At 44.1% G+C, this 13959-nt stretch overlaps 1 protein-coding gene across 3 annotated transcripts; it reads left to right on the top strand.

The window, feature by feature from the left end:
• The first annotated feature begins 85 nt into the window (after positions 1-85).
• On the top strand, positions 86-10065 carry MAPRE1 (microtubule associated protein RP/EB family member 1). Of its 3 annotated transcripts, none has more exons than XM_053958288.1 (7): positions 86-104; positions 835-958; positions 3558-3703; positions 4948-5152; positions 5514-5623; positions 6305-6457; positions 6830-10065. In XM_053958288.1, the coding sequence occupies exons 2-7, from the start codon at positions 838-840 to the stop codon at positions 6884-6886; spliced, it is 792 nt and encodes a 263-aa protein (XP_053814263.1). In that variant the 5' UTR covers positions 86-104; positions 835-837; the 3' UTR covers positions 6887-10065. The 3 variants fall into 3 exon arrangements, with proteins under 3 accessions (XP_053814263.1, XP_053814261.1, XP_053814262.1); XM_053958286.1 differs by lacking the exon at positions 86-104 and adding an exon at positions 111-204; XM_053958287.1 differs by lacking the exon at positions 86-104 and adding an exon at positions 319-347.
• Positions 10066-13959: the final 3894 nt, after the last annotated feature.

Genomic DNA, 13959 nt, shown 5'->3' with positions numbered 1-13959 from the left:
GGGTGGGCGTGGCGTATCCATAGCAACGCAGCCGCTCGCCCCGCCCCCTGACAGCCGTTCCCCTCCCCGTGCCGGCGCGCGGCGCTCCCCGCGCGGGCCGTGACGTGAGCATGACGCAGGCGCGCAGCGAGCGCGTGACGCGGTCCCGGTCAGGGCGGGCGGGGCCGGTTTGAACGCGGGGCCGACCGGGCGAGCGCGGCGCAGGTACCGGGCCGGGGCCGCGGCGGGGCCGCCGGGCGGGAGCGGGGAGGGCCCCGGGCTCGGGGAGCGGCCCGGCGGGGCGCCGCCGCCGTGAGGGCACTGGCGCGAGGCCTGCACGGCCGGGCCGCGCCCCTCGGCGGGCGGAGGTGCGGCGGGGACCGGGGGTGGCGGGGCGGAGGGACCGGCGGGGGGTGGTGAGGAGTAGGAGCGGGGAGAGCTCGGGCCGTGCCCCGCCCGCAGCGCGGGCGGTCCTGCCCGGCGGCAGCTGCACCGGCGGCTCCGCTTTGTGCCGGCGGGGCTGGGCGGGGACCGGCCGCTCGGTATTGATCCCCGGGGAGATACCGTGGCCGCGCAGGAAGTGCTTCAGCCCTTCCCGGGGGCGCGGGGGAGAGGGATGAGTAACTTGCCGCAGCCGTGGTTCCTTTCAGCGGTTCCCACGTGAGCGCCTCGGTGCTAATTTTTCGTCAGAAATCCCCGAAGCCGAGCCCTTTGCAGGGGTGGTGCGGGAGGGTCCTCCCAGCTGTTGGCAGCCCGCGGTTGCGGCGCGATTCACTCGCTGATGAAGGCTCAAAAGGAGCGGCTCCACCGCAGCCCAGCGTCTGTGGCGCTCACACCTCTGGTTCTGTGTTTCAGAAAATGGCAGTGAATGTGTATTCTACTTCAGTGACCAGCGATAACTTGAGCCGACATGACATGCTGGCGTGGATCAATGAGTCTCTGCAGCTGACGCTGACCAAGATTGAACAGCTGTGCTCAGGTACGGGGGTTCTCCCCGCGGGCACTTCCACATGGGATGTGCACCCTGGTTCTGTAGAGCTGCAGCTGCACCCTCTGTGCTGCCCTGCTGCAGCTGTGCTCCTGGCTTAGTTCTGGTGTGAACAGATTCATGGTCAGTGTTATGATCCAGTTATGGTTGGAGTATTATTGAAGTGGTTGTTAATAATGTCAGTGTAATGAAAAGGTGCATTCTTGTGACTCACTACAGCATAGATGCTATAAGGAATGGGTGTTAATGTGAAAAAAAGAGTCTGAGGAAGAGAGTGTTTTCTCATGAGGAATTAAGCGTTTAGTCTTCATGGATAGAGTAAGTCTTACACGTGTAACTGGCAAAAACAATTATGATTTGTTCTGGAAGAGTACTGGCATGTGAGGAAGACAGAGTGGTGACTTGTGGGGTCATCTGCAGGGCTTTAAAACTCCTCTTGGTTCTGGACCACATCCAGTCTGTGTCAGCCCAGTTTACCTGGGCTTGAACCAACTTCAGCACAGCTGAATCTCATATACAGTAGTAGGCAGGAAAGGGGAAGTGTCTGTGGTACAGAAATGGAGTCAAGTGTCATCATAGGGAGGAGTGTGTGGGAGGAGGAGGCTTGTAAGAACAAATAAAAGATAATAGTCTGTGGAATAAGAGCTGAGAAAAAACCCAAGGCTAAGAATGCAGCCTGGGTACAAGATAATTTGGATAATACAACAGGCAGTCGGTGAAAAGTGGAAGTTTGGCTGACACACTCAAGATAAGGTGTTGCTCATGGAAGGAGAGATGTGGAAGTTGGAGGTGAAATAAAAGGAGGGGTTAATTAAAAGTGAGTTTTTGGACTGTCAATATAGGCTGTGGCTGCGTCTATGGAAGAAACAATCCCAAAGATTACAGAGAAGCAAGGGACTCACAACAGGCATTTGACAGGTATTTGTAGTGGCTTTTGTCTAGTGAGATGATGGACAAGAAGTGCAAGGGTGAGGGAGCTAAAGGTCTAAGACCACAGGAGGAAGGGAAGTGATAAGCACTGTCTGCTTTCAGATAGGCAGGTTAAACCCTGTGGTGTGCAGGGTTGATTTGCATGGGATTGGTGTGAGCCTTGAATGCTGTGAGAGCTCTGTGCTGAAGTGAGGATAATTAATACTGGCTCTGCAGAATTCCAGCTCACCTGTTTTTGGGAAAAGACTGAGAGCTGTTGATGTGGTATGTCCCGAGTAACATCCCTTTTCTGCATCTGCAATAATGCTTCGTGCCTTGGCGGGGATGAAGTGGCTTTTGCTGTCATAGTCCTGTGGAAGCTGGAGTTCCCAAGCTTGTTTTGCTGTCTTTGGCAAGGGCAGCACTGACAGCAGCAGTCTGAGGTTGCATAAATGCACAAAAACTGCCCTTTGACTTATGCTGTGATCCCTCTGTTTTTATCACACTTATCTCTCCGACTGCCAATAGTGAGCAAACCCCTGGTTTCTGGCAAGTCCTTTGTGTTTGAGCTGGGGTTGGAGCTCTGCAGCAAGTGAACTGAGACAGTGGAGAGCAAACAGCAAGAGCTGGTTTGTTGTTTTTATTTTTAATTTGCACCAGTGTATGACATCAGTCTTCTGGTAGCAGGTGAAAGTGGGAGCGCCTGCGAAGTATCTTGATAAGAGAGTGAGCAGTTATAGGATGTGGTTGAGAGGAACAGAGTAGGTGAGGGCAGTGCCCTTCTATATTCCTTCTTGGCCTCCAGATAGCTCCCAACAGCTTGTTGTGTAGCTGTTGGATGATTTAGGTTAGGGTTCCCATTGCCACTTAATTCATTAGTGTTGGTGTGGGAATAATGCTCTGAATGTTGTGCTTGTGCTTTTAATGGTTGTGTATCATCACTGCAGAGTGAGGATCTAGTTTAAAACCACTTTTTATTTTTAATGTGTATATTCTACAAATATGGAGGTGGTTGTCCACTAGTGGTAGTCCACTGTGGCTGGACTGAATTGCTCTTTTCCTCTTACTTCAGCAAGTGCTGAATTGGAGGACATGCAGGATTTAAATTAATAGGGAGAAACACTTATTTTGGTTTTTTGATTAAGGCCTGCTTTAAATATAATTCAGCTTAATTAGCCTGTTATTTTGGAGAGCACCTTGAATCGTGTATAGGTTTTGTTTGTAGGAGGTAAATGTTTCAATAATGGTTAAGTAAAATTTTTAGAATAATGCTTTTTCTGATTTAGTTCTATTAGTATTGTTAAGAGAAGATTATATGCCTGTTAGACACGTGTAATGTCTCAGATCTGTACTGATATCCATGAAGAAAGGAAAGTCAAGTTATTCATTAGATTTTTTTCCCCTTGGAATTATGGAGGCGGGTTTGTTCTTATTCATAAGAGTTCAAGTCATGAGCCCAACAGTTTGGTTCTCCAGCTGCTTTAAGCTTATTTATGGCCATGCTGCACCAAAAAGGAGATTGAAGGTTCCTGTTTTCTTGCTTTTGTTGCCTTTAAAGGGCCTGTGTGACTGAGGAGTGAGTCAGGTCAGTTTGCTGACCTGACTGGAAAGAAACTCATGAAGGTTAGTGAGCTGAGCTGACTTAATTCATTGAGGATTTGTGTTCTTTTCCTTTTGGTAGGTGCTGCATACTGTCAGTTCATGGACATGCTCTTCCCAGGTTCTGTAGCACTCAAGAAAGTGAAGTTTCAAGCAAAATTGGAACATGAGTACATTCAAAACTTCAAGGTTCTACAAGCAGGTTTTAAACGAATGGGTGTTGACAAAGTAAGCTGGGCTATAACTGATTCTCTGCTTTCAGTGTTAATGTAGATGGGATGAACTTTAAGATTTAAAACTGAATAAATCTGGGAACAGAGTTTGATTTTGGTTTGTAAATCTCAAAACCTTTTGTTTTGGTTTGCCTTGGGGTCCTCATGTGAGTTAGGACACATTTTGCTTTATTCTAGGCAAGGTCAGGTTTCCAGTTCTTAATGATGAGATGAATGTTACCCTTTTAATTCTGGGAAACTTCTGTGGCACAAAATAATACTGAAATTTCTATGAGATAAGGTTTGCCTGAGCTTCTTCTTTCGACCATCTTTGTAGGAGGTATGCTCCCATAACCTACTGCTGTGATAGTCCTAAGGATTCCACATTCCTCTTTACAAGTGTATAGAATTACATACTCTAAGACCATCAAATCCAGTTGTTCCCCCACTATTGCCAAGCCCACCACTAAACCATGTCCCCAAGTGCCACATCTACATGGCTTTTAAATGCCTCCAGATATTAAAATAAGTGATTTTTAGTAGTGAAAATGAAATTGTGAAAAAACTTGTTCAGGTGGAATGACAGTTCTGCTGATGGAAGGGGGATTTATTCAGGTAATAGTTATAGACAGTGTGTTTGGTAGGATGCAGAACATGCAGGGTGGAACTTTTTTCCTTCTTTAAGATGTCTCATTCCATGGCTGGCAGCTACAACACAGAGTCAGTCTCTGCTTGGGGACAGTGGCTTGTGCAGTCTGTCCACACAACCCATCTGGACAATCACCCTGGCTTCCAAAGGCCTTATGAAGAAAAATTTTCTCTCCAAATAAAACTTCACTATTTTCTGCATTTTTAATAGTCTTTAGTTATACACCTCATCCCAGAGAAGGTGGAGTCTGCTATGACAGTGATGTTTAGCTCTTGTAGCAGTTCTGGAGTTGGTCAGTTCAGATTCATCAGAGCCAGCTTCATGTGGACAGGAAGAAGTTTTGTCTGTAAACTTGGTCTAGCAGAAACTTTGCTGCAGAATTATTTAAAATTATTTGGACTCTAAAAGGCAAAGCATGGTTGGTTGTTCATTCCAATAATTACAGAAATCCTGTTATTTGACACAGTTGTGGTCAAGGGGGATTTTCCCTAGACTGGACAAGAATTAAATTTGCATATCTTTTGAGTGTGTTAACTTTATATAAAATCCCAGAGAGGTTCTTTACCCATAATATAAGTGTGACTATTTTTTTTCCTTTTTCTCATCTTCAGATAATTCCTGTGGACAAACTAGTGAAAGGAAAATTTCAAGACAACTTTGAATTTGTTCAGTGGTTCAAAAAATTTTTTGATGCAAACTATGACGGGAAGGAGTATGATCCTGTTGCTGCTCGACAAGGCCAAGACACAATAGCACCAAACCTTGTTACTCCAGTTGTGAACAAAACCAGGAAATCTCTCGGTACTGGCAGTGCAGGTAGAGAAAATACTTGAAAGATTATCTAGATCATGAAAAACTCTGGGGAAATGAAGACTGGGTTGCGATTTAAAATATGTGTATGGGATTCTAGTACTTTGCATCTTGTTTCAGAGATGCCAGGCTCAAAGACTGAGGCTGCTGTAGCACCCGGGTGTCTGGAGGCTACAGAAAGAACAGTCTTCTATAAAAGAGAGGATGGCAAGGAATAGTGCCAAGTGTGCCAAAAAGAAAGGACATGTTACATGGAGTTAAGCAAGAAACATATCTTCAAACTCTTTCATGCCTAAGCATATTTGGAGGGGGGATAGTTACTTTATGGGAGGGAGAATTTGAATTAATTGGTGAATTGATCTTGCAGCCCCGCAGAGGCCCATTGTTGCACAGAGGACCCCAGCAGGTCCCAAAGCTGGGCCTGGGATGGGCAAAAAGGGTGGAGGAGATGATGAATCGGCGGGATTGATCGATCAGGTGTGTAAGGACAGCCCTGTGACTGACCTCTGCTTGATAGAGTTATGTGCAGGTTTGTTTTTCCAATACCACGGAATGTCTGGGTCAGGCAGATGGAAGAATATTATCTGAATCAGCTCATTTAAAATCACTTAATTGGAACCCTTTGTTATAATGGTCTTGCTCCCTTGATGGAAGCAAAACCCCTCCTGTAGCACGTGAGTGCCCAGACATTTCACCCCAGCGTAGGCTGTGTCACACATAGCAGGGTTTGTAAGTATTCCCACAGCTGTGTTGCAGCTCTCCCAGCATTCCAACGGAGCTATGAGCAGCTGCTCCCTCACTGAAATCCGGAGTGCAACACAACTGAACCTGCTGTCAGCAGGAGAGTTGTCATGAAAGAATGTGTGAGCAGAGAGAGCTGCAGGCAGGCAGTGCTTTACCTATCTCATGGAATCAGCCTTTAGTCTTTCCAAGTGGATCTGTGTGTGTTTGACTGGATGTTTGTTGTGGCAGTGGTACTAAAATTTGAGAAATGGCCCTTTTCCTCCTCTCACAGTCCCCTCTCCCCCATATCTTGGTTTCTGCTGAACTGCTTTGCATATCAACACCCTTCTGAGAACTTTTGGGACACCCCTTTTACATAGATCCTACTGAATTCTGTCTCTGGTGGATATAATTATTATTGATGCCCTTTGGCAGATCAATGCATTAAAAATTACTGTTGAAGATCTGGAGAAGGAGAGAGACTTCTACTTTGGCAAATTGAGGAACATTGAATTGATCTGCCAGGAGAATGAAGGGGAGAATGATCCAGTGTTGCAGAGGATTGTGGAAATTCTTTATGCCACAGATGTAAGTAATCTGTTATAGACTGGGTTGCACAGTTCTTCCTGCCCTTGTAATTGGAAGCTGGTTTGCTTTCCAGGCCTCCCTCTAGTTCTGCCTTTTTCCCTGTGAGGTTTATGGCCTAGCTTTTTCCTGTAATAAAGCATCAAATAACTTAATTATAGTCAGACAGCAGACAAGGTAGACCTTTCATGAGTAGTATGTAACAAATAGATCAAAGATGAGGAAAATACTTCTGGCAATACATCTTGACACTGTAAACAGTGACTTAAGGGTGTCTTACCTGAAGTAAGAGGGAAAAAAAAAAAAGTACCTACAGAATAGCCAGGAGGTGGTTTGACAGATTTTCATTAAAGCACTTGTTTTCTCCCCCTTCAGGAAGGCTTTGTGATACCTGACGAAGGAGCACCGCAGGAGGAACAAGAAGAGTATTAACAGACCACATACTGTACCAGCAGAGCAGCAACATCAGAATTCTTTGCCCCAGATCATGTGCTTAACTGTAAAATACTCCACTTTATTCTTAGAGGACTCACTGGTTTCTTTTCATAAGCAAAAAGTACCTCTTCTTAAAGTGCACTTTGCGGAAGTTTCACTTTTACAGTGGGTTTGAGTTAGGAGCTCTTTCTCACGCTGTAGCAGAGCAGTATTCACATCGAGGTGGTATATTTAGGGAGCAAGAGGCTGGATATTTGCAACTTGTTGCAGAATGGTTTGCTGGTAAAACACTGGTTTGTGGGAAGACTCTTTTGTATCTAAGGCGGTGTGCAGTAGAGAAATTAAAGACTGACTCACAGGAAGATTGAGTTAATGTGAAATTGCAGAACAGAAATTATAATAAATGCCTTAAGAGTATTTAAAATATGCTTCCATATGCCAAATTGAAGTAATGTGATGGGAGATTTTATGTGCTTCATATTGGGGTAGACGTTTGTTTAACTCCATTCACTGCTGTCCGAGAGGCCTTGTGTGGCAGTCTCACTGTGTCAGCAAGTGCTCAAAAGGGGCTATTAAAACAAAACTCCATTCCTATGTAAAGCTGCTTACTAAGTGATTAGTTCTCGATGAAATGGGCCTTAACGTTGCCTGTCACAAGATTAGAGGGAGTATGAACAGCTGAGACACATAAATTACCTTGAAGAGTGCTGAAGCCTTTTTCTGTGGCATTGTGGCTTTGCCAAAATGTACTGTGTTTTCTGTAAGAAAAGCAAAACAAAGCAAAGGGCACACAGTCTTACTGCCTAAAATGTCCTTCAGAAGTGATTTTTCTTCCTGGCTCTTGTTTTTATTTGTTCTGTTTATTTTCATTTCTGTTGGAATCCCTTTTGTTCTCTCACTTTTCCCTTTCCCATCCCAAGGAATGCTGAACACGCCCAATAGTTGTAACAGGACTTGCACTGTGCAACTGGCTTTGAATGAAAGTGAATTGAGCACATGAGGATGATATTTTTGTCTGCTTTTTTTTTTTTTTTTTCCCTTTGAACCAGGGCATATTAGTAATAACACTTGCCAGTTCAGTAATCTTCTGGGGTAAAAACTAAAAGATGCTGGCTAACAGAGCTAATGTTATTGCAGAAAATACAGTACTGAGACTAACTTAAATATTAATATTTAAAATACTTTCCTTAACTGTCCTTTTTTGCTATCATGCCCCTCATTTCTGTTGTGTTTGGCAAGATCCTGCAAGACTTCTGACCCCCCTTCACTACTGAGATTGATCAGTCCTGTTGTGCTTGTATTCATTTGTTTCTGGTGGTAGCTTGTCCTAAAACGTGTGTAGGAGAGCATTTTATGGTAATTGTGTAGTGCATGAATCTTTGTGAAGTTCAGAGAAAAACCCAAATTCAGTGAATGCCAAAAATGCAAGTATCTAGCCATTGTTTAAAATTGCAGTGGTGCTATTTCTCTTGTGGCCTTTTAGACTTCTGTTGCCCTAAAACTCCATTTTACTGAGAAACCATATTTGACTTGGATTTTTCTTGACAGGGTTTTTCTATTTTAAGCAGTTTCTAAATAAAGTTCTGTATTTCAAGAGTGTCATGTCTGCTGGAGTCTCTCATGCTTTCAGATACGATTAGGGAGAGCTGAAGCCCCTGATAGTTTCATGATGAAGCTTGCAGGACCTGGAATTTCAGCTTCCATTCCCCAGCCCCAGGCATTGCTAACCTCAGTAGCAGTAGTCTTGGAACTTTGTTTGGAGTGTGCTGGCACAAATGGTTGTTTTATTTTTTGGTTTTTTTTGTATTTTTTTTTCTTTCTGTGTTTTCCCTCCCACAAGTTGATGGGATGTGAGTGTGGTGTTGACTTCCTCCTCCTCCTCTTGCTGTGGGAATAGGGATGTGTTGCAGGAATGCTGTCACATGACTTTACGTGTGTTTAACATGTTTTGAAACTGCCAGAACACTGGTTATGAGTTACAGACAAACGAGATGTTAATTGTTTCTGTCACCAGGCTCTGTGAGCAGACTGACTGTAAACTGACTTGAATTGTGTTTCTTAGATGAGCTTAAATGTTCCTGTCACAGCTGTGTGCACAGACCAGCATCTGCAGAGAAGTGCTCATGGGATGTATCTGATCTTGGAATGGGAAGTGATCCCTCCAGGGCTGCTCCTGTGCTGGGCAGCACCCTCCCTGCCCCTGAGGGCTCTGTAGGTGCCTTACTGAGAACAGGCACTGCTGGCACTGCCTGCTGGTGTGGCACAGCTGGGGCTGGACATAGACCCAGGGTTTGATGCACATAAAATCTTCTTTCCCATTACTTCCTTCCTTTGAAGTCGGAAGCATATTTTTTTTCGACTCTAAATATTCCATTATTCCAGCAACTTAAAGCAAAAGGTGGCAGCAGGATGTGGCTGAAGGTGAAGATGACTTTTGGGAGGTTAGAAGTTGTGCACTGGGACCTGGTTGCTTCAAGTCTCTTTCCAAGAGGATTGCGTGTGTGAAACTGGGAAGCAACAGGTCATCAGATGGGTTGATTTTGGTCAAAGCAAGTAAATGGCCTTTCCTGCTAAGGGAAGGCTGAGTCAGAATTGCTGCTGGTGTGCCTCGGGAGGCCAATGGATGTGTGGACATACTGAACGTGCATTATAAAGCTGAATTGCAGTGGCAATCTGGTCAGCCACACACTGCTCAGATTTCCAGTTGCTTACATCACTTCTTTGTTACCAAGATGAGTCATAAATAGAATGGGGACAAACTCAAGTAGCCAAGTTATGGCTCCATTATAACATCTTGGCATAATCTGTTTTTTAATGTCCTTTTTGGGAAGCAAATTACAATAGGCTCAACTCAAACCCATAGACTTAACATAGCTACTCTGTTACCCTGGTACAGTATATGCTGTTAAATACTCACCTGCTGGAATGATTCTGATAGCATCCAACCTTTCCTAGTATCTTAGTTCTATCAGTTCTTTGAAAAACAAACAGAATGGAAGAAGCAAAAGCTCATGTCTCCTTTCTGTACCAACATGTCTTACTTGCAGGTGGACTCGTGGATGTTTTTTTTAACTTTTATTATTCATTTTTTTAAAAAATTCCTGGTTTGCAATGACAATTCTTACTGTAACTGGTAAAAAGCCTTCAAATAAAGGCCAGAAACTTTCTTGTTGTCATATCATATCACAGTTTAATGTGGCTGCTTGAGCACTCAGTCATCTAGTAGGCTGTCTGGTGGAATGTCCTTTCACAGGAACAGGCTCAGGGGTGGGAGTTGAGGGCATCTTGTCAAGGATAAGGCAGGAATCTGCTGCTTACAAGGGAAAAGTATTTTTCGCAAGATGGAGTGTAAACTTGAAGAGCTGTACCATAGAATTCTGATGGTGCACACCCTGTGTCTCTAATCCTGTACTAGTACAAGAAAAAGGGGACAATAATGTGGGCTGTTATTGCAGGTTGCTGGCAGAGGAGAGGGAATTTGTCAGGACAGCTGAGGAATTACTGATCTTCTAATGTGGAGAAAGTGAAGTGAGATGGAGCCATTGCCAATTCATAATAACCACGCCTGGTCGGTGGCAGTGTGAAATGGCAGCGGGAGTGGAGGGAGTGCAGCACTGCTCTGGTGATGCTCTGAATGCAGGCAGCAAACCCAAAGCATGATCTGCAGGAAGGAAACCTGAGTGGCCTCATGAGTGAGAGCTTTTGGGGTGAGAGGTGTCTGGGCCTCTTGGTTCCTCTCAGAAATTCCATTTGGAGTGTTAATGGGCCTGGAGTGAGTGGAAGGAGGGATGTTAAATGTGTGACCAGAGAAAGTGGTGGGTGTGTATGGGAGGAGAAATTCAAGAAGGTTGCAGCAGAGGATAAATGCATAGGAACAAAATGGTGCCATGGAGTGGTACAGGGAAAACTGCAAACAGGAAAACTGATGTGGGAAACCCTGGGGAAAGGAAGGAAGCCACACTGTTGTGAGGCTAGAGAGGAGGGATGGGTGCACGAGCACTGGGCAGGATGGAGTGGTCCTGTGCTGCAGGAAGGGGGCTGGGTTTGATGTGGGCAAAGTCCAGCCAAAGAAAGGCAAAACAAATGGGGTTTCTCTTTTGAGTAACACCTGTTAAGCTGAAGGCTCTCTGGAAGAAAATGGTCTTTTTGAGGCCGTGCAGATGTAAACTGTCAATTAGACAATCTTTATCTTCCATTCAATCTTTTCCTTTTAATAGAGAAGGAACAAAGTTAAACTAAACCAAAACTTTTAAGATCAAAAAAAGAAGTTTTCACAAGGCAACCCCAGCTTTGAGGAGGCAAAAGCTGCTCTCTGTAAAAATGATTCTTCTCTTTTTCAACACAGCTGGCTGGCTTTGTGAACTGTGGCCTTTAAATAATATATCTTTAACTTTGATATATATTATTATAGGTATAAATATTTATTTAAATTGTATAAATATTAAAACAGTATGACAACATACAATAATATTAAATAGTAGATATAGCTATGTTATATACATTTCTATTATTTATATATAAATATATATATGTGTATTTATATATAAAAATTCTTTTGTCTGACCTCTCAGAGCTGTAGGATACAGGAACTGGTGTAATTTTTGTTTTCAAGTCCAACAGATGTTTTGCAGACATTTTCCTCTTGAAAATATTTCATAAAATGGTTGCCTGTCAATCTTCTCTGACTCTGATTTTGTCCCCAGGGTATGCATAAGGATGAATGGACATTCAGGAGGCATTAAATCTCAGGGGACAGCATGGATATAAATCTTAACATGTCCAAAGCTCTGCAGGTTGATATTTATGGAGTGATGAGCAGATGAGATTAAAATGAGGGATGGTGGAGGTGGGTCCATTTCCAAGACCCGAATATAAACCTGTGTTTAATCTTGGCTTTTCTCTCAAGGAAGGGCGTTCTGGGAGAGTGGGGAGGAAATGGCAGGAGAGGTTTGTGACAGTGGCTGTCAGCCCCACAGCCACCTTGGAGCCTCTCCCTGCGAGCTGTGGATGCACAGGGAGGTGGGAACAGATGGAATGTGCTGCTGCAAGGGTGAGTGGCACCACAGCAAGTGACAGCCTCTGACACGGTGCTGCAACGTGGGACACGAGGAGCTGGTGGTAACTGGTTTCCCGCTGTTTCAGGTAAGGCTGATCTGTGTAAAAGCATCTTCACGCTGGCAGGAGCTCTGAGGGCTTACCTGGGGTGGTAAAGCTTTGCAAGCAGAGGCCTTTCCTCAGAGAGAGGGTCAGAAAGAGTGACCTTGGAAAAATCACTGAATTGTTTGGGTTGAAAAAGCCCTCCAGGATTATTGAGTCCCATTGTCCCCCCAGCACTGCCAAAGCTACTATGTCCCCAGGTGCTGCATCCACACAGCTTTTAAGTTCCACCACTGACCTGGGACACCTGTGTCAGTGCCTGACGACCCTGTCAGGGCAAAAAATTTCCCTAATATCCAACCTAAACCTCCCCTGACACAATTAGAAGCCATTTTCAGCACATTTACTGTACTGCTGCTGTTTCCCCTTTTCTACAGTGATGAGATTCCCTCATCTTTTGAGTTTGCTGTCAAACTCCACGTAATCCATTCCGGAATCAGACTGTTTTTTAGTCAGGGAAACTCTCAGGGGTCAATGACTGCCTTTCACAGATACCTCTCATGCTCAAAAAGATAAAAACACTATTTCTGATCATTTACAGTAAGCAACAAACTGGCTGGGAAACATCTCTGGAAATACTTGAGGAAATTAATTTCCTCTCCTCCTAATTTATTATATGCTTCTTATGAAAAATGTTCCTTTGCTTCCTCCTTCAAACATTCAATATTTAAAGGCAATAGCATTCAGGCTCAAGGCTTCCAGTAGTAAGGCAAGATAACAGCTGCAACCTGTGATTCCCTTTTGACCAATTTAGGAAAGTTTTTATTAGTGAGCAGTAATCACAATGCAAGTTGAATACTTCAGAGTTACATAGTGGTTTGTGCTATGTGCAAAATCACTGCAGATATGTGTGCAAACTGGAAAGCAGCATGTCCAAATAGCCAATTTAAAAATAACTGTTTGTCATACCTGTCTAGGTGTGTAATGGCCATGAACTGCACCATTCAGGCTTCTAATAAATGGTTTGGAAACTCTGGAAGTGTGCCGCAGGGCTCTTTTGGGGTTCACTTTTGATTCATCTGTTACAGTCAGCCATGTCTATGACCTTTTTTTCTCAGTTATGAATTACCTGGTTAAGTCTAGGTCTGAATTTACTATGCTTGTTTCCACAGGTTTGAATGGGTTCTGCAGGCAATGAAAGAAATTATAGATAATATTAATGATAGAGGCATCGATGACACTTTCTGAAGGCTGGCATTGACTGTGACGCTTCACATCCTGGCTAATGACACTGTCCTCTGGAATGAAAGATGAAGCTGAAGGAGTAGCAGTTGCAAAAGTAATTTCCTGATGTATTAAAAAAAAAGGAAGAAAAGGAGCACTATTTGTTACCAGTGGTAGGGAATGTTTATTTTCATGGCCTTCTTCCATAGTTCCTCCTGTCAGCACAACAGAACCTCAGTAATTAATTCTGCTCCCTTTGGTACTGTGCACATGATGTCACTGTCTGTCCTGCAGGAAGGGTCTGGACTATGTGCAACCTAAATTCAGAAGCAGGGATCTTGTGCTGGAAAGTCATTCTGACTCTAGGGTATTTCTGAGACCCAACCCTGCATCCAGAGCTGCTGGGATTTGTCTTCCACTTTAACTGGTTCTCTTGTGCTGCCAGTAAATGTGTCTGCTCCTTAAGCATTCATTTCTCCATCAAATAGAAAACATGAGCATCCTCCCTGATGGAATTGGCTTAATAAACCAGTTCCTCATTTAAGAATGTCTCTTATAAAGTAATGGATTTGGTGATAAATTACTCCTTCCTATGGGTTCTCTTTTGGGTTTAACCAGTCTGGTTAGGCTATTGTATATCAGACTATGAATGTAGAAGATTGTGCCTGTTACAAAGGCAAATCAGGATATAAGTTATGACAGCTATTCTCCTTCATGGGGTCTGGATTTAGAGGTAAAATGGCCTATTC

Source organism: Vidua chalybeata, chromosome 17, assembly GCF_026979565.1.
Source record: "Vidua chalybeata isolate OUT-0048 chromosome 17, bVidCha1 merged haplotype, whole genome shotgun sequence".
In the NCBI taxonomy this organism is placed as follows: Eukaryota; Metazoa; Chordata; class Aves; order Passeriformes; family Viduidae; genus Vidua; species Vidua chalybeata.
This window is presented reverse-complemented; position numbering and strand designations above follow the sequence as displayed.